A 24,931-nucleotide genomic window follows, 5' to 3' on the forward strand; every position below is an offset into this window, starting at 1 on the left:
TGCCACCTAAATTGGAAGATCTAAAGCACTTCACTGACGTCATGATTCAAACGCTTAAAGAACTTCGCATTTCATTCGTTTCAATTGACGTTTTGGACTTAGATAAGCGGGTGGAAATAGTCAAAGAAACCCTTCAGACTAGAAACATTACAGTGACGTCAAACTTTAGTTCCAGAATTTAAATAGGTTCAAACCTTATATTTTGCAAAACAATGTAGCCGTTCTATTAGTCAATTTCTATAAAGCGTTAAGAAAAAAAGGAAAATTTAAATTTACAAATGTAATAAACGACTTCATTCAATAAATACAACCCCAAAACTTTAGTTTGGAATTTGAGCATCATTCTGACCCAATACCTGAATACTTCCTACGCAATCGCGCTGCTTCTGAACCGCTATCACAAGGAGAACTCCCACCAGTGCCAGGCCAGATGACGCAAGCAGGAAATAGGTAAAACAGTTCCAAGTCATATACATTGCCTCTAAAACCAACGGCCCAGTTAGGCCGGCCAAGCCAAGCGACGGAGTAAACATCCCCGTCGTAACAGTCGCCTCCTTTGAATTCCAAATCTCAGTAACGAAAGCAGCAGGAGTCGACGTGGGCGCAGAGAACCCAGCCATGAAAAGAGAAAAGAAGAGCAGCGCAACGTATCGTCCCCACGTCGCACCGCCATTACAGATAATAAATATCGGCATAAGCGCCAAGCTAAACGACTGAACAGCTCCAGTGACCACCCACAGATTCTTGATGCCCACGCGATCCGACACAAAGACCCAAAGAATCCGAGCGACAGAATAGACGGCCATAATGTACGTCAAGAGCAAGTGAATGATGTTGGAATGATCGACGTGCCACATGACTTCCAGAAAGTCCTGCTGTCGACTAATCAGACCGAATCCGGACAACATAATGAGAAATCGACCGAAGAAAGCGAAAACGAAACGTCTCGACATGACGCGCTCTCGTACAATTCTCGACGAGTTTCGCCTCTCATCGGCGGCGGGGGCGGGTCTCGCGACCGGCATTATGACTCCAACCCCAATCGTCGTCGTGACGACGACGAATAGGCCAACGATGAAAAAAACGGTCGACGCGTCGAGCGTCCCGTCGAGCTGAAGTCGCTGCGAGAACAAAAAGAACTGACCGTAGCCGATCGATCCGACGGCGACCGCCGCCGGAAAGATGCTCACGGCGAAACCGTGACGTCGCGCGCTGAACGCGCCGAGAAGCGAATCGATCCACGCGAGGAAGAGCAGATTCGCTCGCACGCCCATGATGGCGAAGAGGATGATGTAGACGATTTCGGCTGCGAGACCGCATTGGGAAACGGTGATGCCACATAGGCCGTAGGCGAGTGCGCCGAGAACGAGCGAGAGAACGAGCGCGGCACGCGATCCGATGCGTCTCACGAGACGACTGTTTAGGACGCCAGCGATAGCGCCGACGCCGAGCGAGAGCGATTGACCGATGACCGTCGACGATTTGCTCCACTTCGGACAGGCAGTTTCGGTTATTGGGATGATGTAGCTGCCCGAGAGTTGTATGCCGCAGTTTAGACCGCACACGATGGCGCCGACGATGAGGACGGCGCGCGAACGCGTCGCCGTCGCGTTTTTCTTGTCGTTCGACGAGCGCTCCGAGTCGGTTAGAGCTTCTTCGTTCGCCGACACCATCTCTTCGAATCGGTATGTCACGTGGGGATAGACACGTAATAGTCGTGGGCGTGGTTACAACCAGCTGACACTCACCTGCGGACGATTTTTCGTTGCCAAGACTCTTGAAGAGAAGATTCGAGATTTGCTGGAACCAGTGATCCGAGGAAAGATCCGCTTTCAGGAAATGATGATCTGATTTCAGTCTAAATAAACTATCTAATCAAATAAAGTGAGAGACTATTGAATAAAAAATTCTTTCCACGTCTGATAAACGCTCCACACAGTCAGCGTTGTTAAATAGGCACACGAGTTTGAAGTCAGTTTCTCTCGACCTTTCACAATACACCACACTACATGCTTCTGAGCTTTTCTGTGACTTGACGACAAAATGAGAGGAAAAGGAATCTTGTCTCGCATCAGTGACCAACACCATAGCAACCGACAGAGTCTTCCATTTCCATCTTCAAATGGATGCAAAGAAATGACCCTAAAATATAGCCAAGCTGCAAGCTGATACGGATCGTGGGGCTGAGAAAACTGCTCATTGTACATAGAAACAATTTTAGACATTGAAGATGGAATCTCTTCATGATCAGGATACTGGTGTCGTCCCGCATGCACAGGAGTATTTCGATAGCTGCCTGCTGTTACGAGTCGCTCTTCATCTTCCAATTGTCTTCCCTCCATCATTATTTTGTGTGTAGCGCAAATGTGCTCTTCAGTGAGTGGTGCCAATTCGAGGCTACTGTCAGACAGAAGAAAAGAAGTAAATAAGTACTCGTATGCCATCAAGTATTGAACTAGATGCCACTCGCCGTCGACTTCAAAGTCATCACGTGACGGCTGCTTTCCGTATCTATGGCATTCATCGTATACCTTCTCCAAGAGTTGCGAAGCGTCATCCAAACTGACTTCATTTAGAGTATCTTCGAGAACGTTATTAGTCAATACCAGTTTTACAGTCTGATTTCGACGGAATTCTTTTGCCCAGCCGGCACAGTCCGTTGATTTCCAATTTCTTTTCCACTCTTCTTCTCTAGCAACGCAGTTTTCCCACAGCTGCTTTGGTTTAGCGTTTAAAAATGGCAATGGTTCCATGATTGGACACCGTCGAGTCATCGCTTGCCAAGGAGGAAGAGAAGGTCGTTGAGAGGTCAGAAATGAGCATGCGCAATAGGTAGGACCTACCTACGCTTCTATATATCTATATCCACGTAAGTGGCACGTTGGTTTTTAGCGTACTCACTTCTCAAGGCGTTACTAAGGTACACATGTCCGCGGAAAAACCTCGACTTGGACGTTTCGCATGGCTTGAGGAGGAGCCTGACGATTACTACGACAACTGTAAGCAGCGGAGCGAAGAGTGGAAAAAGGTACTGATAGACGACTCAGACACGGTCCGGGCACACGCAAAAAAGACAATGAACCATTTCGTAAAGATGAAGAGCATCATTATGGTGACAAATAACAAACTCGGAAAAGATCTCCCAAAAGAACTAAAGACAGATCATCAAACGTTTAGTCTGCTTCAACAGCATTTTGACTGCAATGACGAAGAAGGTATGATTCAATTGGAAGCTGAAGCGGAAGCTGACATTTCTCAGAAAGCAACGGATGCAGAAGAAGGAAAAGCAAGCAAGCTGCAGTCTTTTCAGCGAATGAAAGCGCTAAAGTTTATTATGAATGAGGCCAAACGAGAACAGGATCTCTCAGAAGAGCTCATCAAAAAGTGTCATAAAATTATGATGGAAGGTCTCACTGTATGTGACGGCTCTCCACCCAAACCCCGATCAGTGCGGCCTGGTGAGTACCGCACTGAAGCTGTCTTTGCTAATGAGTACGTCTTTCCTGAACACGAAGTTGTCCCAAACGAAATGCAGAAGTTAGTGGAAGATTACAATATAAAAGCTGGTGACGACAAGTACAATAAAATAGAGCTGGCAGCGTGGCTGTTTTACGAGCTTATTAGTCTTCACCCTTTTCTTGACGGCAATGGAAGAACGTGTCGCTTACTTCTATGCTTCTCTCTTATGAGACATGGACTACCTTTTCCGTTTACTCTTTCATCTGGGCACAAAAAGTCATACAAACACTACATTGACGCCATTCAGAAAAGCCAGTCAAGGCCATCATTTCGTCCCGGTGGTGTTTCACATGCTCCTATTACAACCCTAACTGTGGTCAGCCAGGCGCGTAACCAGGGGGGGGCCTGGGGGGGCACGTGCCCCCCCGAAATTTTGCCAAAGCTAGGTAAAATTTGACGGAGTATTCACCGAAGATGCGCACTATTTCGTCGATTTGCATAACGATAGCGTTTACTGTTCGACTCTGGCAGAATGCGAACTGCTTGCTACTTCTCATGCTCGTTGAACCGAACTCATGATTCAGCTAGCTAAGAACTACCTAATAGGAAAAGATTTTAACTCATTGGGTGAGGCGTTAAAACATCTGATACCGTTAAAAGAGGCGTTTTCTGAGTTGGTGCGGCTCTGGGAAATTGTTTTGACGATGGGAGTTTCGACCGCGTCATGCGAAAGAGCCTTCTCCTGCCTTAAGAGGCTGAAAACGTACCTCAGGGCGTCAATGACACAGGATCGCCTCAATGATATGGCTGTACTAGCTATTGAAAGCGATCTGGCCAAAAACTTAGACATAGATAAAGCTGTGAAAACGTTTATAGAAGTCGATTTTAGTAGAAAATTGAAATTTATGTAGACGTTTAAATTTTTAGCGAAACTTCTGTATAAGCGCCAGACATAGAAAAACATTATTCAGTAACGAAAAATTAAGATTGACCACGCCCACATTCAAAAAATTTTTCGCGCCTTCGGCGCGAAAAAATTGTGCCCCCCCGACCTCTGAAACCTGGTTACGCCGCTGGGTCAGCCTCTCTGAAGCATGGACAAACTTTTTCAAAAATTTACGATACAAATCTTCGGATTAGACGTGTTTTTTTCGTTAAACTTCTGATATTTTGCGCTTGGTTTGTGATTATTATTTTGCATTTATAAAATGCCTCAGTTTCCTGAGAAAAGAAGACTGCGCGATTCCATGATAAGTTCTAAAGGATGCACGAATTTTGGATTTATAAAGCAGCAGGCTTTATCAGTAATGAGTTCATGGTATAGCTAGCTTATAAAAGAGAAGTAGAGACAGCACTTTAAAATTTGATGCTGTAACCTTAGCGCGCGTTGCACTGCGTGAGCGTGGTCGCAATCCGGTCGCAATGGATGGTATCTTCGTCGAGTTTTCTTCTCTTTTTTCTCCGGACGAACGCCTTGCCGAAGAAGATCAATTTTCTTTTCTGAAGCGGAAAATTGACCAGCTTGCAAGCTCGCCCGAGTGCGGTGCAGCTCTTCGTCGTCATATACTGACAAAGGCGTCCTCATCATCAGACCGACATTTGTTTGTCTCCGTGTGCCTAGATCTTCTCCATCGTCTCTGCGATGCACTGATAAAACTACGAAAGCAGTCAGACAGGAAGACGAAGACAACATCCCAGTCAATTTCTCCATCCCTTCCTCCAGACTCGCTGAGCATTAGCCAGCAAAATCTTCTCGGCTTGGCGTTCCAAGCGATTGTAGCACTTGGCATATACCCGTTTCTTCAGCAAGGTGTTGGACAGTCAATTGCAGTCGTTTGTCCGATCTCTGCTCATGTGGTGGAGAAAATGATTGAGGATAGCGCCGAGGAATATTGCGTGTCTACGCTTTCTCGTTTGATTTGTCAACTAATGCTCTGTCAGAATCATCCCTCGCTGAAAGCAACTCTATTGAATAAGCACCTTGGAGACTTGCTTTGTGCTCTGATACAGATTTGTTACGGTGGCTGCAAAGCACGCGATAAAGCCCACGATTGCATATCGGACGCACAGAAAACGGAATGCAAGGAAATTTTGGGCAAACTGCTAAATAATGCGTACCAGCCATCCGTTGTGCGAGAACTGCTTTTGCTACAGGGACCAAGAAAGCCTTCGGCGCCTCGCAATGCTTCACCAAAGACTGTTGTGGAAAGTCCCACTTGGCTTCGTACAACTTGTGGCATGCTACTTTCTCAGAGGCTATTACACAGAAACGGGCTGCTTTCTCTTTCGACTGCACTCTTTGATATCTCCCAAGGTAGAATATGATTCAAACCTAATGGTAGTCAATTTTCGTCTTAGTGAGCAGCAGTGATGCTTCCGTGAAAATACCTGAAATGGTTGCTTCACTTGCAACACGTTTGCCTCGGCAAGCGTCGTCTCGTTTGAGCTATTTTGAAAACATGTGTAGCCAGGTTTAGGAAATTAAAAAATGCCTCTGACTCTCGTTGACTAAAACGTGCGCTCTTAGGTAGTGGAGTTGCTTTCGTCACAGAAAAGTTTGACTCACGGATTACGTCAAACTGGTGCATCCGTTCTGTTTTCCCTGTGTGATAAGGATAAGGAAGCCGTTGGAAAATTTGTAGTTCAGCCTATCAAAGGCTGTTTAGCCAATCTTTTGAAAAGAGGTAACGATCTGCAAGGCAGGCTAAGCGTAGCTCTGAGTGGGTCTGGCTTAGGCGTTTCTGTAAGCGACGAAGTGAACGATAATGAAGACGTTCTCCGTCGAATCAACTTCCTTCACAGAGTAAGTCATTGAGAAGGATATTTTTATCTAATGCTCACTTTCTCTTAGCTTTTTGTTTTGCACGGTCGTTCTCATGACCCCGTTCTTACTGTTTTTGCTTGTACTATTCCATTGCTATTTAGACTGGCGTCGTTGTGCAGTCAATGCCATTCTAGGTAAAGTCTGACGCTGAATCCTGCTATCTTATAATATATATGGCATAATTCAGATCTCTCGTGATGGAGCTTCTTAGATGGTATTTTGAAGCAGCAGAGGAAGTCCTTTCACTGCGCATTCTCTGCGAATCTCTGATGCCCTGCTCCACGTTGAGCAGTCACTATGCTCAGAAGAGAGTAGGAGATCTCGACCACTGGTGCGACGTTGCCGTTAGAAACTACGAAGGAGAACTCGAATGCCTCCAAGGCAGTGTGAAAAATAACGAGACATTGGCCAACTTCCTACTGTTAGTCCTGTCTGAAGTGACAGCTCTCCTACCCTGCACCGAAGAAGAGAGCTCTGGGTTCATACTAATTGGCATCGCTAGTTCGCTCTATGAGACGCGTGGCACTGCTGTATTGCTCAACGTTGAGATGTTGCTGGAAAGGATTGAATCGTTTATAGACGTGATGATTCGGGGGCAGCATTTGAAAACCAAGAAAGGAGATATTATTAAACTTCCACTCGGTCTCCTATCTGGTTTGCTTAGCAGCACGGAGAAGGTGACAGATAGGATTTTAGCAGATTTATCGTTACCTTACTTTTCTTCTAGGATGTACGATCTTCCAAGAGAAGAAGTATCATTGCAGAGCTTCTTGGGTCAGTGTTGAACGCTCACGGTAATGACTACATAGGCAAAGTGGCTGAAAATCTTCGAATTGCCCTCCTTGTGGGATCCGAGGCTGCGATGGAGAACCTGGCAAGGCAGAGTCTGCAGAAGGACGTAAGCCGGTTTCAGAGAGCAAAGGATCTTCTTTCGGACTGCTTGCTTCCAACCCAAGTTCAAGGCATCAATCAGATGACGAAACTGATTGAATCAGAAGACAAAGAGACTCTCGAGAACCTTGAGACAGTTCTAAACGTCTTCACCGATTGCATTAATCACGCGGACTCTTACGTCTATTTGGCCGCCATCAACGGATTGGTCGCTTTGGGCCGCAGCCGACTCAACGACGTCCTGCCTCTTCTCTGCAAGGAGTTTGGATCGTGGGAAGTCGCTCATCCCCCGGAAGCACGAGCTAAAGTCGGTGAAGCCATCACAAAGCTTTCGTCGCTAAGTGGAGATATACTGGTAAAATACAGAGAAGACCTGCTTGCCGCATTTCTGAGCGCAGCCAAAGACGACAACGAACTAGTGAGATCAAGCAGCCTTTCAGGACTCGCTACAGTCTGCCAGCTATTGCGCTACTCACTTGGAGCCAGCGTGCACGAGGTCGATATATAGCGTATATGGGGCATCTTGAACTGGAGTGCTTTGCTAGGTCACGGAATGCTTGGTAGCAATAGGACGATCAGATCCGTGTCCTCAAGTTCGACAGGCAGCCGTTTTTGCAATCAAGTCTATTCTCAAGGGATTGGGAAATCTAACGATTGAGGTAATTTACTAACCTTGATCTAGTACACTGTAATCTTCTCGTCTCTATTCAGATCGCCGGAGATGCATTACTAAAGCTCTATCGCTGCCTGAAGGAAATCGAATCTAAGGATACTGACGTCACCACGCAAACTCACGCGCAAGCGGCACTAGGGGAATTGAGCACAATTATGGAGCAGTACCTCTTTCCCCGGGAGAAGCTAACGAAGAAAATTACTGTTTTGGACCACGGAGCGTTGTGAGAGATTATAGACAAAGGAAACGGCTTTATTTAATCAGCACAATTTCGCGAGCAACGTGCACCAACCTAAGCCTGTTCTTCTTCCTTGACCTTGTCCTTTTTGAGAAGGCCCTAGAGCGTAGGAAAAAAAAAAGATAATTAGTAAACGGTGGAATATAATATGTGGGCGTTTACCATGAAGTTCGACTTTTCCTGCGGCGTCTGGAAGCGACCGTGGCCAAACTTGGACGACGTGTCGATCCACTTGAGGGTGATCTTCTCCATCGCTTTCCGGCTCGTGTGCACAAGAAGCGACTGAAAAAAGATATTTTTTTCCAAGAGTCTCGTTCGCGCGCAACGTCAACCCACCTTTCTCAAAGTTACCAGCCTCTTCTTGGGACCCATTACACAACCCTTCAACATGAGGAAGTCCTGATTCACTTCGCCGTAATGAGGAAAACCGCCCTGTGAAAGAAACGCCATGATTAGGAGACCCATGATCCAAACCCTATCAATTCTTACCATGGGCGTGATGCTTTTGTCCGTGTCATCGTACTCCGTCGCTGCGTTGTTCTTGATCAGCTTATTGTCCTTCGTGTGCAACCCCCTTCCGATACGATAAATCTTCTTATTCACTTCGGTGCGATGATGATAACCCAATTGTCCAGCGCGCGCCACCGTGAAGCCGACGCGACTCGGATGCCACGCTCCGATGCAGGCGACTTTTCTCAGGCCCTTGTGCGTCTTTCGGGGCAATTTCTTCGTGCCCCAACGGAAGGTGACGCCTTTGAAGCCCTTTCCTCTCGTCACGCCAATCACGTCGATCATTTCGTCTTGACTAAAGACCTTGTCCACGGGGACAGGATTTTCCATGTGTTCTCGAATAAAGTCAACCTAGTAAGGCAAGCCAAGAGATATAGTATATAAGAAGCGATGATTCCCAAATGGATGCTTTACCTTATCAGAAATATTTCCGCCGTTCACTTGAATTTCCATAATGTGAGCCTTTTTCTGACGCAATTTGACCAACTTGGGCTACATGCATATAAAGTATCAAAGCACTGATAAAAACTATACATATTCTTCCCATTACCTGAGTGTGAGCAAGAGCACGCACAACTTTACAATAGCGCTTGATCTTATCGAAATCGCGATCGATTCCCTCCTTGTCCTGGCTCCAACGCATCGCGGCTTTCGTAAACGCCTTCTTCTGCGATCGGCACCTTTGAGGGAAAAGAAGAAATAGTGTCGAGTCTCATCGAGCCGCGAGCGGCCGAGCGGAGAAGCGACACCGACTATCGCGCGTCCGCATCCGCGTCGCGGTGCCGGACGCGATTATCGGCGACGAGTCAACCTCCACGATGCGTCGAAAACGGCGCGCGCGCTCTTACCAGTTTTTGTAGAAACGGCGACGGCATTCGACGCTGAGATGTTCGGCGAAGATCGTTTTGAATGTTCGTAGGCCGCGCGGCGTTTCGGTGTAGCCGACGATGCCGACGACGACGATTGGTGGCGTTTCGAGGATCGTTACCGCTTCGACGATCTCTTTCTTGTTTATTTCTGCGAGAGCGATGGCGGTTAGAGCGTTTTTTCTCGTTTCGGCGTCGATTTACTTGATCCCGGACGATCCGCTTCGCGAACGATGTGCGTCATGCCCGCTTTGTAGCCCAAGAAGGCTGTCAGGTGGGGCGGCTTCGACGGGTCGTCGCGTGGAAAGGTTTTGACCTTTCCGCGATGGCGACGACTGCGTTTTCGCGGCAGGAAACCCAAGGAGCCGTGTCTCGGCGCACGAAACTTTCGATGACTCTGTCGAGAAGAAGAACGATTGGAGGATTGCGTTGGAAAAGAACGATACGTTTCTCGACTCACCATGCTTCCCCAGAACGCATGCGTATTACAACACTGAGCGCAACCCGTATAGACGGTTGAGATTAATTAAATCGACCAATTATTTTTCTTTTAGAAGTGTCGAGAGATAAACAATGTTTTCACTTTCTTCTGGAACCCAAGAGGTAGGAGTCAAATTAACGGAATCTCCTAATTCCTTCTGCAGCTTCTTCTGCACTTTTTTCAGCTCTCCGTCAACCTTTACTTTCAATCGATTTAACTTTCGTATGTAAAACCAGCGTTTTAGAGTAATAAAGAGCATGATCAAACCCGCTAAAAAGACTAAAGGTGATACCTAAATATGCCTTGAGCTATTTGTGGAATGCTTAAAATATTCTTATCTGGTGTACAGTTAGGAGAACAATGAATTTTGCTGTCTCTCCAGTTTGGCTCGATTCTTCAATTTTTTCTGTGCAATACGCTAGTATAGTCGACTTTTTTGACATACGATTGCGCCATCCAGGATTGCATTCACATCCTTGCACTGCTGGAACACCGTTATGACACTTCCAGTTTACAACATAATACCTAAGTCCCTGTAAAATAGCTCAGTGATGCAGATTTGACTCGGAGCTATTCGCCTAAACGTACGCTTTGTGTGTAGTGTACGGTTAACGTCTGCTCATCTGCTGCCGAGGTCTCATCAGGATCAGAAGCTCGCTTGCGATTGTCAGTTGAATCTGTTGCTTTCTCTCTACTGTACGTCACTCATAGACTACTGTACGTTTCAAAAAGGTGCCTACATACCCAGGTGTGTCAGCATCATTTGCTTTCGTCAAAGGAAATTGAGATCAGATTGAACAACAAACACGTGTCAGTACCTCTGCAATACAGATCTGCTGTGGCAAGAAGAACCACGACGAGATAACTCTTGCAAGGCATGCCTTTAGTCAATTGTGACGTCACAGGGCTAAAAAGAAAACTAACGATAGATTACACAGCTCCGGTTCACAAAAACATTTTCCCTTCAAAAGTAACAAAATAATGACAATCAATCCTAAAAGTGAGTTTCGTCTTCCTTTATCTTCTGCTGAAGCTCCTCCTCCGTCAATTGGCCGCCATCCTTTTCAATCTCTTCCGCTCGTTCAGGCTATAAACACATAACATGTAGCACGCGATAATCTTTACAAATGCATACGTTATTCTCTTGAAATCGAGTGAGAACATGCTCCGACCAGGTCAGCAACTGCAGCCCATCAGACGGCATTTTTATCGACTTGGGCTTCTTATTGAGAAGAAAGAGAAGACGAGTCAGATCTTTCATGACCTTTCTACGCAAAGCAATACATTCTCACGACTTGGGCAGAGAGCAAAAGGTGCACGTAAGACTTACTTGCATTGCTTAGCGCCTTCGGAGTCTGGAGACAAGGTCTTCATCTTTCTTCTCATGTCGTTCAGGATGGCCAAAAACGCCGACGCCTTGTCTCTCAGTTTCGCTAAGTGGCCCAGGAACTCTTCCAGCTGCCACTCCTCGGGATCATCTCCGACTAAAAAGAGGGACAATTGTGACTAGATCAAGACGTCTTTATCTCTATTACCGTATCCTTTATTGACTCGAGCTTCGAGGTCCTTTGAAATCTAATCAATCGATATCAGACCAGACCTTGTTCCTCTGAGTCGAAACAAGTAGCGTACCCTTTTGGATTCTCGCTTCGTCTCCTCCGTTGTTTCTGGCCTTCTCTGCCGCATGTTTACAGCACTGTCTGGTACAGCAGGATCATTAACAGCCCAAAAACCCCTAGAAAGTACCAAGTACGTAGGAGAACTAGACTATTTTTTCATTGATCACCTCGATCTTCTTTTCAATCGCAACACAACGACCAACGTAATAGCGAGAGCAATAATAACAACGACAATGACACAGATAATAATAACGTAAGTCGTTGAAAAACCGCCACCGCCGCCTATTATTAATTAATTAATTAAATCAATTTACCACTACGCTGACGACAGTCGACATACTAGTCTCCTCGCAAATTCGTCCTAGGAACCTTTCGCCGGAGACGACAAATGTTGCAGTGCCCGACGAGCAATCGTCGATACATTCGCCATTTGGGGGAGTCACGTACAAACCAGACAAACATCTAAAAGAAAGTATGCCAGGAGTAAAATCGAGGCCTCATAACAGTAAGCTGACACGTCAGCGAAAAATTTACTTTTTTTCACACATGGGTACTGTAAAAAAATAGATTTACCTCAAACATGTCGTTCCTTCACATTTTACGCAGTCCCGTTGCCCAGTGTGACAACTGGTATCCAGTACTACAAAATTTAGTCTTTCTTTCTCTCGAAACGGTCAAACTGGTCTATGTTTTACGTTCGCAATCGGTCCCCGTAAGACTGCCATAATTCTCGATGCATTTGCAGGTCGACGACGTGCAAGTGCTTTGTCTTCCGCACGTCGCGTTTGAAGAGCATTGAGCTAGCAAAGAGAAAACAATCGCACGTGGGAGATATTCTCCATTGAGCGGGCTCCGCCCACTTCGCGTCGTAGCGACTCGCTCGGCGCAAGGCGTCGTTTGCGGAACGGTTGCGTCTATTCGGTGCCTTCGAGCGCATTCTTACTCGTCTGTACGGCTCCTGCGGCCAAGTGGGCGTAATCGCCCGCAAGCAAGACAGCAGCAATAAATGTCGGCCATAGTCGTTGCGCCATCAACTTTTCGCTTCAACTGCAGCTGTGCTCACAGCGCGTCCACTGGTGTAGTCAAGAGACAAGCAGCTACTAGCACGCTATTCAAGTTAGTTATATATCTATTGGCTTATTAATTTTTTGAAGACTTTGAATGAAGCCAGCCGTAGAAAAATTTAAACCTTCTCCCTAAATGTGTTCTAAAGGCCGAATGTTTAGAAGACGTAGAAAGTGTTCCAGAATCTGAAAGAAATCGAATTTGTAGGAAGTACTACAAAAACCTAATACTATTTACCATACGAACGCTGATTATGAGATGAAGACGAGCGTGCATCAACGGCCGCAAATGAGGTTTATCGGCCTGAATATAATCAAAAATTGTGCTTAGATAATTCCAACTAAATTCAAGCCTACACTTAGAATACGAACTCTTCCGTAGTAGGAACTGAACTTCTGGACCATTGCAAAGGCATACAAAGACACCTGAGAAAAGTTCTGCCGCCTATTACATTTCCTTATTTATTTTTTCCTGACTTTGTTCAGCTGCAGTGATAAACTTGTGGCTTGTGAGACTAAGTTTTTTTCTAAGTTTTTTTCTACGTCTTTGACAGCCAAGTGATACTGACATAAGCCTCGGAAAAGAATATCCCATTCTCCCTATAAAAACTCGAAATTGTGGCAATCACGCGTTTGCCTTTTTATTACGTCATCAAGAAGCAAAGTGAAGTCCGCCTGAGAAACCTCGCCAAGAGGCTCATAAATTTCTAAAAAAAATTATTTACGCATTATCTGATCTTTACATTAAGACGGTACCTTTTTTCACTGCAGTACTGAAGTTTTCCAACAATGTACATAGTCTGGCATAGTTGTACACAATGAATGCACCGGCCCTATCCGCACTCGTGTCTGTACGCTTTTCAGAATCCAACCTTACTTTGACCTTGAAGAAGTACCGGTACTTACTAAACGTTTACACTACCACACTTGATTTCTTACCGGAGCTTCAATGCTCTTGGAAATGAAATCGTATTTAATGGTAGCTGACGTAAGCGTACGGATGATGTTCTTAGCAGAAACGTCTAAAAGGCTAACGTTAGTATAGAGATTTGAACAGACTTGTTTTACTTTCAGTACTTTCACCATATTTTGTAGCAGACGCCTCCTCAAACTGGCGTTCTCTGGTTCTAGTAAAGACGATCATTGTCTTATACAAGAGCGGACTCAAGTAAATTGACCTGCAAAGTTCACTAATTGAAATGTCTTTCCCATCAGGGAAAGATACGCCTCCGTGGAAAACGAACTGCTATATAAAACAAAATCGCCTCCTTTATGGTAGTAGAAAACGCTATTCGGTTTACCTGGTGTCTTGCAGCAGAGTTCTTTGAAAACATCTTCCACAATAAACTGGTTTTTTCAACGGTAATTTTACATTTCTCAGGCGCCAAATGAATAAGAGACTCGGTTGAGTCAGAATCAAATAAATTCTCCAACAAAGTGACATTTAAAACGAGATCACTTAGTTTCCCATTGGCACAGAGAGTAACCTCTCGAATGCTTTTATCATAGCCTCCATCCTGAAAATCTAAATCACACGCTCAAAACGACATAGTGTACGCATCTCATACAGGATTTTCTTTCTTCACATAATCGCCTAAGTTAACAGTAGTCTCATTTTGATCTGAATCCACTGCCATTGAGCAGAAGCCACACGACACAATCTTTTTCAAAATTGCTCTAGTGAAGTGATCGTCTTTCTGAGGTGAAGGAAATTTCACTAGACGATCAGGCATACAATCGAGTCTCTTCGACCAGTTGTCAAAGTCGTCCAAGCAGTCACAGTCGACTCCAATTAGAGTGCATATCCATCTAGAGGCAAGTATCCAACTGTCTTACTGTACAGTTAGCGTGTGTGACATAGTCTACCCCAATGATTGGCATATGTTTCTTATGTGCTTTCCTATTATCATTGTTCGGAGACACTCGAGAGGAAACCGTCCATCTTCTCTTTCTTTCCAACGAACGCTCCAGGCTACAATTGCTATCTTTCTGGTCTTGTGCTCCAATGAGCCGCAAAAGAACCTCTCGGACTCGATGGCTGATTGCACCACTTCGGAGAAGAGCTGCGATCTTTCGAGTTCGATTTTCACGTTGCCGTCTGAATCTACGATGGCTGCACGAATAAAGCAGCCACGTTTTACACCCGGTCGATTCAGTTCTGACAAGAGCGAATCTAAGAACGGTATCTAAAGTGGATGCGAGCCGGTGGAAGGACAACCTGGGCCGTTTCTTATCGAAGAGTGGCAGATAATGAAGTCAGTTTGGTTTCCAAGCTTGCAAATTCTTAACAGACGTCTGGAATAGCCGGCAGCCTCTACAGCGTCTTCGATTCGCGTCAAGGTCGCCATGTACAGTAGTACGCTATGTGGGCGTGGTGTTTTATACATTCGCAATTATTGGCAAATCAATGACTCACAATCACCCACTGACACCGTTCAGACTTACACCTAATTGACATTCACACTGATCAACGTACTGATAGAATGTTGGAAATTGTCCGGATCATGCACACTCACCATCGTCCGTCACCTTTTTCACCTTCCAAACAACTTTCAAACCAGCTCGTTCTTCTTCGTCTTCTATTGCGTCAGAAGCAACCGATGGTCCTTTTCCACGAAGATCTTTCATGACCATAGTCTCTCCGTAGTAGAGAAGCGTCTGTTGGTTTTCATTGGCAGTTGTGTGCCCTAGAAGGGTTTTCCACATTTCAATTCCCGTGTCTAGACTGCTAGACTCTAAGTCGGCTCTAGAGTGCACCCAAGCTGGGCACTTTGTTCTCGGATCACCAGGCCCTTCGTGAAAGCTTTCATTTACCTTACCCAAGAAAGGGATTCTCTCCTTAGGACACAGAGGAGATGCATCCAATTCTCCTTTTTCTCCAACGTCGACTCGATACTGAGATACCCACTCAAAGCAAAACTCCGGATAATAGAAATCGCAGTTAGGATCATAGATGACCAACCACGTACGATATGGTGCAAATTTTTCCATGTAGTCTAGCGACGTTTCATCATTTTTTTTGTAAGGTATATGTTTACCTAGAGCTTTATTGGCTGCTGAAATCACGTCGGAATCCCACGTGCGGGAAAGATAGGCACTGTCAATTGGACTGTCGAAGAAAAACACATTCATTTGAAGCTCCATATTCTTTTTTAGTTCAGACACGTCGCAAGTTTTGTAGCAGTATTTGGTGCAATAAGCAGGCGTTTCTTTGCTGGAATGGTCTTTGTCACTGTCGACGACATTTTTTGGCACAGTGGTTCGAACGCTAAAACCAGCATCGTCAGAAGAAATTGGTTTATAGTATCGAGCTAAATAGAGGTCCAGCATTTCTTGAATAATCATCACCTTCAGCGGTTCTTTGCATTGAGCCAGTTCTTTGAGCTTTGACTCGACCGGCTTAACAACAATGGAGAATACAGCCACAATGCCTTTGTCGGCGACTTTTAGAATGTTTTTGTCGCGTCTGTTGAGAGACAGCTCTTCGGCATTGCGAATGATAACTGTCGGTCCAGTGTCAGCTGCTTCTCCTGAAGGACAGGGCTTTGCGTCTGTGTCATCCGCATCCAAGTCGATTCTTCTTTCCAAAACTTCGTCCCACGTAGAGAATTTCAAATTTGTTTTATCTGGAAAGTGGCGAACGATGACGGACTCCAGGTGGTCGATGGCGACCAATTCAACTTTGAAGTTGGCGGCTCCTTGACTCATATTCGTTCTATGGGCAATGAAAAGTGAGCAGAGAGAGCAAAGAGTGTTCTATATGTACTGGAACTGCATGGGGAGGGTGTAATATCTCCCCAGATCACTTTCAAGGAGCGGAGCGTGGGAGGTTGGGAATCCCCAAACAACGACAACAACCATACAATCTTATTGCACATATAAGTTGTTTCTACTAACTCTGTTGGAATCAAACTGGACTGAGGAGAACAGACGTTTTTGTTGATATAGACATCAACAGAAAAAAGAACCTGTGCTAAGAATACCCACTTTCATTTTAACACACTCTCACGTTGACGAAAATCAAAAACTAACCTACTCGTCTCCTTTCAAGTTAAACAAAAAGAAACTTTCATTTTTGATAATAGCTAAATATAGACATCTAAGACTGACACAAACGACGCGTACACAATGCCAATCAAACATCAGAGGACTCAAGGCTGACAAACGTGTCGACAAGATCTTTCTCACCTTCTGTCAAGGGTATCTTCTTTTTTGTCTTTGACTCGGACAGCTTTGCAGCAAATTCTCGCTCATCAGATCTGAAAAGATCCATTGATCGGATAATCAAAGGCATCATGACAAACTTGCCTTTTTGATTGGAATGCCCACTTCAATGTAACCACAGTAAGGACGAGACCCAAGATAGCTACGCATATTATTGCTACACTCTTCAGCATCGTATTTTCAGGCACTTTTATGAGTACAGTAGTAGAATCTAGTATATAGAAAATGACCACTATAATAAATGATTTGATCAAAAGACGTACTACTGCCAGTGCCAGTGACTTTTGAGACAGGACAGGGTTGAACGTTGCACATGCGTTGATCTTCAGCCTGCCCAGCGCACTCTCTCCCTCCGTGACGCAAACCCTCACATTCTCGAAATCGGTACGATTCGCCGCTGCTGCATGACTCTGAACAGTTTGACCAAGTTGACCATTCCATCCACGCGTTCCATTGACTAAAACCCAATTAATTAACGACTCTTACTAAAATATTTCCAGTCTACAAAGTACCTGGACACGGTCTTTCCGTACAATTCGTCTTTTCTTCAGCCGACCCAACGCAGTTCTTTCCTCCGTTCTGCGGAGAAGGATTGCTGCAGTGACGCTGACGTGATGTCGTCCCTTCGCCACAACTGGCGCTGCAAGTTGACCATGGACCAAAACTTGACCATCCACCATTTACTGAAAGATACACAAGAAAAATGTAAAAGCAATGTAGAATGAGCACACGACTCACAAACGCATTTTCCCTTTGTTTGAGTCCAGCCTGAGCAGCAATCAGACACTTGTCTATAGTCTCGCCTGTAGACAGTCGTTTGCCTATTCGCAAGTCGATATCTATGTATGTATGTACGTACACAGTTTTAAAACACTAATAGGATGGAGAAAAATCGGCTCACATCGTCTTGGTGCATTTCGACCATCCCCAAAATCCGCAACTCGTTTTTGGTATAAACTGCTTGCGAATAATGCACGGTAGTTTGGTACGGAGCATCCTACCAAAGCTATGACCTAATGTGCTCCTCCTCACTGTAGTCATTCAGTTCTGACAAGAGCAAATCTAAGAACGTATCTAAAGTGGATGCGAGCTCCGGTGAAAGGACAACCAACCTGAGCCGTTTCTTATCGAAGAACGGCAGATGATGAAGTCGGTTTGGCCTCCCGACTTGACAGATGTCTGGAATAGCCGGCAGCCTCTACAGCGTCTTCGATTTGCCTCGTCAGTCTTTCCATTTACTAGACTACACCGACACCGACTACAGTAGGGTAAGTGAAGGTAAATCCCGGACACAATGGCAACTTCCCGGAAGACCGACTACTGCGCTCAGATTACAGCATTTTTGCAAACGGCTTGATGATGCACTGAATCGCAAGGTTATTAGCTTTCGATCGAGCCATGGCCGAGCGGCGTCCGTCGTGTAGTTATCGAGATATGCTCACTTGAATCCGGTAGTGCAAATCACGTGAGTTCGAATTAGTGCAGGTAAATAACCGGACACGCTATATCTTCGCGAGAACAGCATCAAAAAATGTACTTCAACCTTTTTCCGGGGCAAAATTTATCGCTAATTCCAATGGTGCAAGTCGTTTTAGCGTAAAAGCAGCGATTACGGCGATATGCCGTTTTTTTCCACAGGCACTTTTTCAAACAAACCGAAGCCGTATCCACAAGCCTCTTACCTAATAACCTTTTGCTTCATATTTAACAACTTTTGAAGCATTTTGAGATCTTTTATAGGCATAATAAACAGAAAAAAAAGGGAAAATGATGAGAACGACCTCCCACTTTTCAAAACATTAGAATAAAGCTTTACCTATTGATAAAAAAGCGTCAAAGTGCTACTTAGAGTCAATGGAGAGTGCTCATAGTGATACAATAGGTGCTCTACTAGACTAGCAAGAACAGTGGTTGGCAAAAAAGTTTTGCGGTTCAACCAGGGCCTGCTTCTGGATCTGGCATTTACTGATATTTCTAAGCACCGGAAAGCACACTCAGACGTTTTCAGTACAGAGTTGCCGTGTAAGACTATGAATGAGCTGCTGGTTTCATGCAGTCATCATTTCTCTTCGTTTGCTGGGTGTAATGCCTATAAAAAGACTTCAAAATGCTTGAAAAGTCGTTAAATATGAAGCAAAAGGTTATTAGGTAAGAGGCTTGTGGATACGGCTTCGGTTTGTTTGAAAAAGTGCCTGTGGAAAAAACGGCATATCGCCGTAATCGCTGCTTTTACGCTAAAACGACTTGCACCATTGGAATTAGCGATAAATTTTGCCCCGGAAAAAGGTCGAAGTACATTTTTTGATGCTGTTCTCGCGAAGATATAGCGTGTCCGGTTATTTACCTGCACTAATTCGAACTCACGTGATTTGCACTACCGGATTCAAGTGAGCATATCTCGATAACTACGCCACGGACGCCGCTCGGCCATGGCTCGATCGAAAGCTAATAACCTTGCGATTCAGTGCATCATCAAGCCGTTTGCAAAAATGCTGTAATCTGAGCGCAGTAGGTCGGTCTTCCGGGAAGTTGCCATTGTGTCCGGGATTTACCTTCACTTACCCTACGCTATGGTGGTGGGCGTGGTGTTTCTGTTGTAATGCCTTCGCAATTCAAATGACTCACAATCATGCACTAACACCATTCAGGCTTACACGTAATTCATTGACACGCACACTGATCAACGTTGAACCAGCTAAACTTTGAAATCGTCCGGATCAGACGTACTTACCATCGTCCATCTTCTCTCTCACCTGCCAAACGACTTTTAAACCAGATCTTTCTTCTTCGTCTCCCAATGCGTCAGAGGCAACGGCTGGCCCGTCTCCATAGAATTCTTTCATGACCAAAGTTTCTCCGTAGTAGGCCGGAAAATGTTGGCTGTCATTGGCAATTTTGTGCTTTTCTGGAAGGGTTTTCCACACTGTGATGACTTCGTCTAAACTGGGGCCAGACTCCCAGTTAGCTCTGGGGTACACCAAAGCCGGGTGCAAGGTTCTCGGATCGCTGCTGTCGGACCCGGTTTGAAGAAACCTTTGGTCTACCTTTTCCAAAAAAGGAATGCTGTCCTTAGGACACAGAGTACTTGGATCAAATGTTCTGTTTTCTTTGACGTCAATTCGATACTGAGATACCCACTCAAAGCAGAACTGTGGATAATAGAAGTCGCAGTTGGGATCATAGATGGCCAACCACGTGCGATAGGGTGCAAACTTTTCCACGTAATCTAGTGACATTTCATCTCCTGCTTTGTGAGGTATATTTTTATGTAGAGCCTTATTGGTTGCTGCAATCGTTTTGGCGTCCCACGTTTGGGAAAAAGAGGCCGCGTCAATGGGACTGTCGTAGAAGAACACCGTCATAGAAAGCTCCTTATTCTTTCTTAGTTCAGACACGTCGCAAGTTTTATAGCAGTACTTGGTGCAATAAGCTGGCGTGTCGCTGCGATGATGTTTGTCACAGTCAATGGTGATATCATCTGGCATTTTGTGATCTTCGGTACCAAGGGTGGTTCGAACGCTAAAACCAGGATCGTCAGGGGACTCTGATTTATAGTGTCTAACCAGATAGAGATCAAGCATTTCTTGAATAATTAGCACCTTCAGTGGTTGTTCGCATTTAGCCAGTTCTTTCAACCTCGATTCGATAGGCGTAACAACAATGCAAAATTGAGCCACTATGCCTTTATCGTTGATTGCCAATTTCTTTTCGTCAGGTGTGAGAGAGAGCTCTTCGGCATTGCGAATAATAACTACTGGCCCAGTGCCATGTTTTCCTTTGGAAGAGGGCTCGGCGTCTGTGTCATCCGCATGCAACTCGACTCTCTTTTCCACAACTTCATTCCACGTGGAGAATTTCGAGAGCTTATGTTTATCTGGAAATGGAAAGTACAAAGGCTGGACTTCTTGATCGCACAGATGGTCAATGGTGACCAATTCAACTTTGAGGTTGGCGGCTCCTTGACTCATATTCGTTCTACGGGCGGGCAATGCAAAGTGAGCAGAGAGAGCAAAGAGTGCTCTATATGTACTGGAACTGCATGGGGAGGATGTAATCTCTCCCCCGGATCACTTTCAAGGAGCGGAGCGTGGGAGGTTGGGAATCCCCAAACAACAACTATAGTTGTTCCCTTCTACATTTAGCTCTGTTGGCATTTAGCTGGACCGAGGAGAACAGACGTTGTTGCTGATCTAGACATCAACAAAAAAAAAAGAACTTGTGCTACAGATCAGAACACCCACTTTCATTTTAACACACTCTCACGTTGACTAAAATCAAAACTAACCTACTCGTCTCCTTTCAAGTTAAACAAAAAGAAACTTTCATTTTTGATAATCGCTAAATACATGCATCTAAATTCGTATGATGCTGACAGACTGACACAAACGACGCGTACACAACGCCAATCAAACATCAGAGGACTCAAGGCTGACAAACGTGTCGACAAGGTCTTTCTCACCTTCTGTCAAGGGTATCTTCTTTTTTGTCTTTGAATCGGACTGCTTTGAAGCAAATTCTCGCTCATCAGACCTGGAAATATCTTGAAATTGATCGGATAATCAAAGGCGTCATGACAAACTTGCCTCTTTGATTGGAATGCCCACTTCAATGTAACAACAGTAAGGACGAGACCCAAGATAGCTATGCATACTATTGCTACACTCTTCCACATCGTATTTTCAGGCACTATTATGAGTACAGTAGTAGAATCTAGTACATAGAAAATGACCGCTATAATAAATGATTTGATCAAAAGACATACTACTGCCAGTGACTTTTGAGACAGGACAGGGTTGAACGTTGCACATGCGTTGATCTTCAGCCTGCCCAGCGCACTCTCTCCCTCCGTGACGCAAACCCTCACATTTTCGAAATCGGTATGATTCGCCGCTGCCGCATGGCTCTGAACAGTTTGACCAAGTCGACCATTCCATCCACGTTCCATCGACTAAAACCCAATTAATTAACGACTCTTACTAAAATATTTCCAGTGCTACAAAGTACCTGGACACGGTCTTTCCGTACAATTTTTCTTTTCTTCATCCGACCCAACGCAGTTCTTTCCTCCGTTCTGCGGAGAAGGATTGCTGCAGTGACGCTGACGTGATGTAGTCCCTTCGCCACAACTGGCGCTGCAAGTCGACCACGGACCAAAAATGGACCATCCACCATTTTCTGAAGATACACAAGAAAAATAACAACAAAGTCTATCAGAGAATGAGCACATGACTCACTAACGCATTTTCCTTTTGTTTGAGTCCAGCCTGAGCAGCACTCAGAAACGTGTCTATAGTCCAGCTTGTACACAGTTATTTGCCTACTCACAAGTCGATATCTACATGCGTGTACACAGTTTGAAAAACAGTAATTGACTAAAGAGAAAAATCGGTTCACGTTGTCTGGGTGCATCTCGACCATCCCCACAATCCGCACTTTGTTGTCGTAGGAACTGGTTGCGAAGAATGTGAGAAAGTTCGGTGCGCAGCATTGAACCTAAACAAAGCGCTATGACGTAACTCCGCACTGCAGCAGACGCTACAGTACTACATGGATGTACAGTGTACAGTCATTCGTATATTCTACGGCTATAGTCAGCTACACATATACACATCATTCTAGCAAGGCAATCGTGTGTGGGCCTGTGATCGCATAGACTACGAGGCTTACGGTTCACTCCTATGACACACGCCTAGACCAGAGAGTGTGTCAACTTCATGAAAGAACAGGAGAAAGACGACAGCGTGTAGAAGAGACAGAAAATGCATCTTTGCAAATATAAAGGGAAATCCCCGGTTACGTAATGGGGGACTGCTGGTCTAAGTCATCAATAGGAGACTGGGGACTCCTGCACGCTCAGCGCACGTCGACTCCTACACTGAACAGCAAACAATTCGACTCGCCCGCATTCTTCTGCCTTCTCTAAAGACCGTCCAAATCCGTAATTTCGAAAATTCAAATAGACAATGCAATAGAAAGAAAACTTTCATCCGAAATAATTCCACAGCAAACAAAGCCAAGCGATTTTGCCGACTGATCACTTCCTACCCGTCCGTTCAAGTCCGCTATCGGTGAGGTCGAAAGCGGGTCGGTAGTTGCCACTGGCAGGCGACATCAGCGCGACATTGGGAACCGTGTTATGACGGCTTCCGAGTGAAGTGTACCTAAGGAAAGAGAACTACGTGAAGGCAATTCGTGTAGAGAGTGCTAGAGAGACCCTTTGTCATATAAACTGCAGTAAGGAATGTCAAAGTGCTGGATAACGGACCACACGTCTTCGTAGGACCAATCCTGGGCAATACAACGTCAAGATCTTACAGTAGAGAATAAAATCCTCTTGTACCAATATTGGACAGACACGCATGTACATTGGCCAGTCCGAATCAGTCAAAATAAACGGTAAGAGGTGATCTGAAACACCAGAAATTAATACTGGTAAAGGCACTTTTATTCTTTCTTGCCTGAATAAGGGTCGCCCCTCCGGTTTCCAATGAGTATGGCCTCAATGTGAGGATGAGTCTAAAGACATATCAGTAGATTGAAAAGACTGTCGCCGTTTCGTGTACGTCACGCTACCTTTTTGAGTTCTTCAAGAGCCGCCTTGATAGGACCCTTCTTTCTAATAAGATGAAAGTCATACCTGAAAAACACTGTTCTTTAGTTCACTGTGCAGCGATTCAATTTACTACTGAACCTGTCTCTTGATTCTTCTACAAATTCTTCTGCTTCTTGAAAAGGGTTCAGCGTAACAACGGAAAACACTAACGGTTTATTCCACTTTGACGTCAATAAATGTCTACGCAAATAGAAATCAAGAGCAACTTTTACAGTCGAGAAACAATATTATCTATCAATCCCCCAACAGTACCTCTTTCGATAATAAACTGCATAAAGAAGGTATGCCAAGACCGTGCAATCTTTGCCACCGTTGAAGCTCAAGCACAAATGTTTCGATCTGATAAAAAGTAGAGCATATACAGGGATACTATGACCATGACGTTCTGAGTCGTTTGTACTTGTATGTATCAAATGCTTTCTCAATAATTCCAAGAGTTCTACGAAGAATTTTTCCTATATGACAGTCTACGCTTGCAGTCGAATAGACAGCTTCAGCTATAGAACTACCAGAAACAAATATAAAAATGTGTTTGTTATTGCCTCTGCTGTTTATACCAATAGTCAGACGTTTCTTTGCGGCGAACGTCAACCAGAACGTGAGACACAGATTCTGCAACATAATTCACTACAAAAACATCTGAAGCAAATAAGTGATGACTAACTGGGAAACGCGCAAATAGCCTTCGTCAATTTCTCTTTTAGCACTCCGAGTGACTTGGACTTACCAAGCACCCTGCATTCTCTATAGAAATCTACTGTAAAAGATAATAATATGTACATAACTAAAGCTAACTTCTGATTATCAGAAACACTGCCCCCACATTCCAAAGTACAATCTGATGATGCAATTTTGGCCAATAATTCTGAAACAGTCGACGTCTCCAATTGGAGGAACAGTTCGAAACGGCACTCTTTTTCATCCACACTTTCATCCTAATGCATTATTCGTTCTCCATCTCAAACTGCAACTAGTGAGATTTCCGTTTACTTTAGAAGACTCACAACGTCCGCCAAGTCCAGAAACGAAAACATTGTCCACTCCCGCAACTGATACTCCTTCACCATTCAGCTCACCCTGAGGTATTTTTGTCACACGAACTGTCTCACCCCCATCTCACCTGGTATTCGTCACTGCACGTTCCAGGCGTCAAGGAGTCTTCAAAGGGAGCCACGTCGATGGTGTTGCAATCAGACGTAGCCTATTCGTTCGTTTAGCTCGTCTACTCGTGTATCACTGGCGCTTCGTACGTTCCGCTGTACGATGTAGCCGAATTCTTCGCCGATTCTCGGCATGCTGGTCTTGTCATTGGCTTCCACCCCTGCTGCATACAATTGAATGCACGTTAAATCACTTCGCGGCACAGATCTTACCAACGAGGCTAGCAGAACGGTGAAGAGCCATCCGAGTTGCGAAGGTGAAACGTCAGTAGCGTACGCTACAAAACAAAGGCGGGAAACCCCGCCAAG

General features: G+C 45.0%; 7 protein-coding genes and 1 long non-coding RNA gene across 14 annotated transcripts; 1 reads left to right on the forward strand and 7 right to left on the reverse strand.

The window, feature by feature from the left end:
* Positions 1 to 122: 122 nt before the first annotated feature.
* Positions 123 to 1,867, reverse strand: LOC136200153 (uncharacterized). Its single transcript, XM_065990496.1, has 3 exons — positions 1,749 to 1,867; positions 195 to 1,675; positions 123 to 138 (listed from the first exon to the last, which is right to left on the reverse strand). The coding sequence occupies exon 2, from the start codon at positions 1,671 to 1,673 to the stop codon at positions 321 to 323; it is 1,353 nt and encodes a 450-aa protein (XP_065846568.1). The 5' UTR covers positions 1,674 to 1,675; positions 1,749 to 1,867; the 3' UTR covers positions 123 to 138; positions 195 to 320.
* A 3,319-nt stretch (positions 1,868 to 5,186) lies between these two features.
* Positions 5,187 to 8,102, forward strand: LOC136200227 (transport and Golgi organization protein 6 homolog). Its single transcript, XM_065990581.1, has 9 exons — positions 5,187 to 5,773; positions 5,818 to 5,930; positions 5,987 to 6,143; positions 6,195 to 6,262; positions 6,311 to 6,417; positions 6,471 to 6,960; positions 7,011 to 7,670; positions 7,720 to 7,833; positions 7,886 to 8,102. Exons 1-9 carry the CDS (start codon positions 5,326 to 5,328, stop codon positions 8,072 to 8,074), a joined length of 2,346 nt encoding a protein of 781 aa, XP_065846653.1. The 5' UTR covers positions 5,187 to 5,325; the 3' UTR covers positions 8,075 to 8,102.
* Positions 8,079 to 10,011, reverse strand: LOC136200229 (large ribosomal subunit protein uL3-like). Its single transcript, XM_065990582.1, has 9 exons — positions 9,922 to 10,011; positions 9,666 to 9,858; positions 9,444 to 9,612; positions 9,146 to 9,275; positions 9,010 to 9,087; positions 8,575 to 8,946; positions 8,422 to 8,517; positions 8,248 to 8,367; positions 8,079 to 8,184 (listed from the first exon to the last, which is right to left on the reverse strand). The coding sequence occupies exons 1-9, from the start codon at positions 9,922 to 9,924 to the stop codon at positions 8,140 to 8,142; spliced, it is 1,206 nt and encodes a 401-aa protein (XP_065846654.1). The 5' UTR covers positions 9,925 to 10,011; the 3' UTR covers positions 8,079 to 8,139.
* A 117-nt stretch (positions 10,012 to 10,128) lies between these two features.
* On the reverse strand, positions 10,129 to 10,637 carry LOC136200230 (uncharacterized). The gene is made up of 3 exons (XR_010673316.1): positions 10,531 to 10,637; positions 10,290 to 10,475; positions 10,129 to 10,234 (listed from the first exon to the last, which is right to left on the reverse strand). It is a non-coding gene; the product is annotated as an uncharacterized lncRNA (long non-coding RNA).
* Positions 10,638 to 10,735: 98 nt separating this feature from the next.
* On the reverse strand, positions 10,736 to 12,646 carry LOC136200257 (uncharacterized). Its single transcript, XM_065990615.1, has 10 exons — positions 12,505 to 12,646; positions 12,257 to 12,361; positions 12,135 to 12,201; positions 11,902 to 12,023; positions 11,729 to 11,843; positions 11,575 to 11,677; positions 11,478 to 11,517; positions 11,273 to 11,426; positions 11,078 to 11,210; positions 10,736 to 11,029 (listed from the first exon to the last, which is right to left on the reverse strand). The coding sequence occupies exons 1-10, from the start codon at positions 12,590 to 12,592 to the stop codon at positions 10,937 to 10,939; spliced, it is 1,020 nt and encodes a 339-aa protein (XP_065846687.1). The 5' UTR covers positions 12,593 to 12,646; the 3' UTR covers positions 10,736 to 10,936.
* Positions 12,599 to 14,997, reverse strand: LOC136200255 (DALR anticodon-binding domain-containing protein 3-like). 6 transcript variants are annotated; one of them, XM_065990608.1, is made up of 14 exons: positions 14,841 to 14,980; positions 14,492 to 14,798; positions 14,194 to 14,434; positions 13,927 to 14,142; positions 13,804 to 13,871; positions 13,694 to 13,752; positions 13,565 to 13,647; positions 13,382 to 13,508; positions 13,274 to 13,332; positions 13,103 to 13,225; positions 12,983 to 13,051; positions 12,864 to 12,929; positions 12,718 to 12,811; positions 12,599 to 12,669 (listed from the first exon to the last, which is right to left on the reverse strand). In XM_065990608.1, exons 1-13 carry the CDS (start codon positions 14,971 to 14,973, stop codon positions 12,758 to 12,760), a joined length of 1,605 nt encoding a protein of 534 aa, XP_065846680.1. In that variant the 5' UTR covers positions 14,974 to 14,980; the 3' UTR covers positions 12,599 to 12,669; positions 12,718 to 12,757. The 6 variants fall into 6 exon arrangements, with proteins under 6 accessions (XP_065846680.1, XP_065846681.1, XP_065846682.1 ...); XM_065990609.1 differs by lacking the exon at positions 12,599 to 12,669 and having other exon boundaries at positions 12,673 to 12,811; positions 14,844 to 14,997; XM_065990610.1 differs by lacking the exon at positions 12,599 to 12,669 and having other exon boundaries at positions 12,673 to 12,811; positions 13,703 to 13,752; positions 14,841 to 14,981.
* A 7-nt stretch (positions 14,998 to 15,004) lies between these two features.
* On the reverse strand, positions 15,005 to 18,104 carry LOC136200256 (uncharacterized). The gene is made up of 9 exons (XM_065990614.1): positions 17,962 to 18,104; positions 17,863 to 17,911; positions 17,751 to 17,806; positions 17,588 to 17,688; positions 17,362 to 17,532; positions 17,113 to 17,306; positions 16,934 to 17,060; positions 16,814 to 16,884; positions 15,005 to 16,340 (listed from the first exon to the last, which is right to left on the reverse strand). Exon 9 carries the CDS (start codon positions 16,331 to 16,333, stop codon positions 15,128 to 15,130), a length of 1,206 nt encoding a protein of 401 aa, XP_065846686.1. The 5' UTR covers positions 16,334 to 16,340; positions 16,814 to 16,884; positions 16,934 to 17,060; positions 17,113 to 17,306; positions 17,362 to 17,532; positions 17,588 to 17,688; positions 17,751 to 17,806; positions 17,863 to 17,911; positions 17,962 to 18,104; the 3' UTR covers positions 15,005 to 15,127.
* A 2,950-nt stretch (positions 18,105 to 21,054) lies between these two features.
* LOC136200316 (FAD synthase-like) lies at positions 21,055 to 24,930 on the reverse strand. Of its 2 annotated transcripts, none has more exons than XM_065990691.1 (21): positions 24,836 to 24,930; positions 24,713 to 24,786; positions 24,583 to 24,663; positions 24,453 to 24,539; positions 24,258 to 24,397; positions 24,127 to 24,206; positions 24,020 to 24,074; positions 23,863 to 23,967; positions 23,715 to 23,801; positions 23,541 to 23,642; positions 23,423 to 23,486; positions 23,308 to 23,365; positions 23,190 to 23,257; positions 23,064 to 23,137; positions 22,517 to 23,010; positions 22,244 to 22,342; positions 22,084 to 22,184; positions 21,854 to 22,024; positions 21,612 to 21,797; positions 21,433 to 21,559; positions 21,055 to 21,379 (listed from the first exon to the last, which is right to left on the reverse strand). In XM_065990691.1, the coding sequence occupies exons 1-15, from the start codon at positions 24,864 to 24,866 to the stop codon at positions 22,884 to 22,886; spliced, it is 1,233 nt and encodes a 410-aa protein (XP_065846763.1). In that variant the 5' UTR covers positions 24,867 to 24,930; the 3' UTR covers positions 21,055 to 21,379; positions 21,433 to 21,559; positions 21,612 to 21,797; positions 21,854 to 22,024; positions 22,084 to 22,184; positions 22,244 to 22,342; positions 22,517 to 22,883. The 2 variants fall into 2 exon arrangements, with proteins under 2 accessions (XP_065846763.1, XP_065846764.1); XM_065990692.1 differs by having other exon boundaries at positions 24,713 to 24,783; positions 24,836 to 24,905.
* Between the last annotated feature and the right edge of the window lies 1 nt (position 24,931).

Source organism: Oscarella lobularis, chromosome 2 (assembly GCF_947507565.1).
Source record: "Oscarella lobularis chromosome 2, ooOscLobu1.1, whole genome shotgun sequence".
Taxonomy (NCBI): domain Eukaryota; kingdom Metazoa; phylum Porifera; class Homoscleromorpha; order Homosclerophorida; family Oscarellidae; genus Oscarella; species Oscarella lobularis.

Bases quoted from the DNA above. Each gene is read 5' to 3' on its own strand.
- LOC136200257 (XM_065990615.1), bottom strand. From the start codon at position 12,592: ATGGCGCAACGACTATGGCCGACATTTATTGCTGCTGTCTTGCTTGCG. The intron at 11,211-11,272 runs GTAAGTCTTACG...TGCTTTGCGTAG, and splicing joins GAAGGCGCTAAGCAATGCAA to AAAGGTCATGAAAGATCTGA. The intron at 11,030-11,077 runs GTATGCATTTGT...ATGTGTTTATAG, and splicing joins CTCGATTTCAAGAGAATAAC to CCTGAACGAGCGGAAGAGAT.
- LOC136200316 (XM_065990691.1), bottom strand. From the start codon at position 24,866: ATGGCTCTTCACCGTTCTGCTAGCCTCGTTG. The intron at 23,968-24,019 runs GTATAAACAGCA...TGTTTCTGGTAG, and splicing joins AAAGAAACGTCTGACTATTG to TTCTATAGCTGAAGCTGTCT. The intron at 23,643-23,714 runs GTACTGTTGGGG...CTATTTGCGTAG, and splicing joins GCAGTTTATTATCGAAAGAG to ACATTTATTGACGTCAAAGT.
- LOC136200255 (XM_065990608.1), bottom strand. From the start codon at position 14,973: ATGGCGACCTTGACGCGAATCGAAGACGCTGTAGAGGCTGCCGGCTAT. The intron at 14,435-14,491 runs GTAGACTATGTC...ACTTGCCTCTAG, and splicing joins AACATATGCCAATCATTGGG to ATGGATATGCACTCTAATTG. The intron at 14,143-14,193 runs GTATGAGATGCG...TTAGATTTTCAG, and splicing joins ATGTGAAGAAAGAAAATCCT to GATGGAGGCTATGATAAAAG.
- LOC136200227 (XM_065990581.1), top strand. From the start codon at position 5,326: ATGATTGAGGATAGCGCCGAGGAATATTGCGTGTCTACGCTTTCTCGT. The intron at 6,144-6,194 runs GTAACGATCTGC...GGTCTGGCTTAG, and splicing joins AGCCAATCTTTTGAAAAGAG to GCGTTTCTGTAAGCGACGAA. The intron at 6,961-7,010 runs GTGACAGATAGG...CTTTTCTTCTAG, and splicing joins TGCTTAGCAGCACGGAGAAG to GATGTACGATCTTCCAAGAG.
- LOC136200229 (XM_065990582.1), bottom strand. The intron at 8,947-9,009 runs GTAAAGCATCCA...TTGCCTTACTAG, and splicing joins GCGGAAATATTTCTGATAAG to GTTGACTTTATTCGAGAACA. The intron at 8,368-8,421 runs GTGGGTTGACGT...ATCTTTTTTCAG, and splicing joins GGCTGGTAACTTTGAGAAAG to TCGCTTCTTGTGCACACGAG.
- LOC136200153 (XM_065990496.1), bottom strand. From the start codon at position 1,673: ATGGTGTCGGCGAACGAAGAAGCTCTAACCGACTCGGAGCGCTCGTCG.
- LOC136200256 (XM_065990614.1), bottom strand. From the start codon at position 16,333: ATGAGTCAAGGAGCCGCCAACTTCAAAGTTGAATTGGTCGCCATCGAC.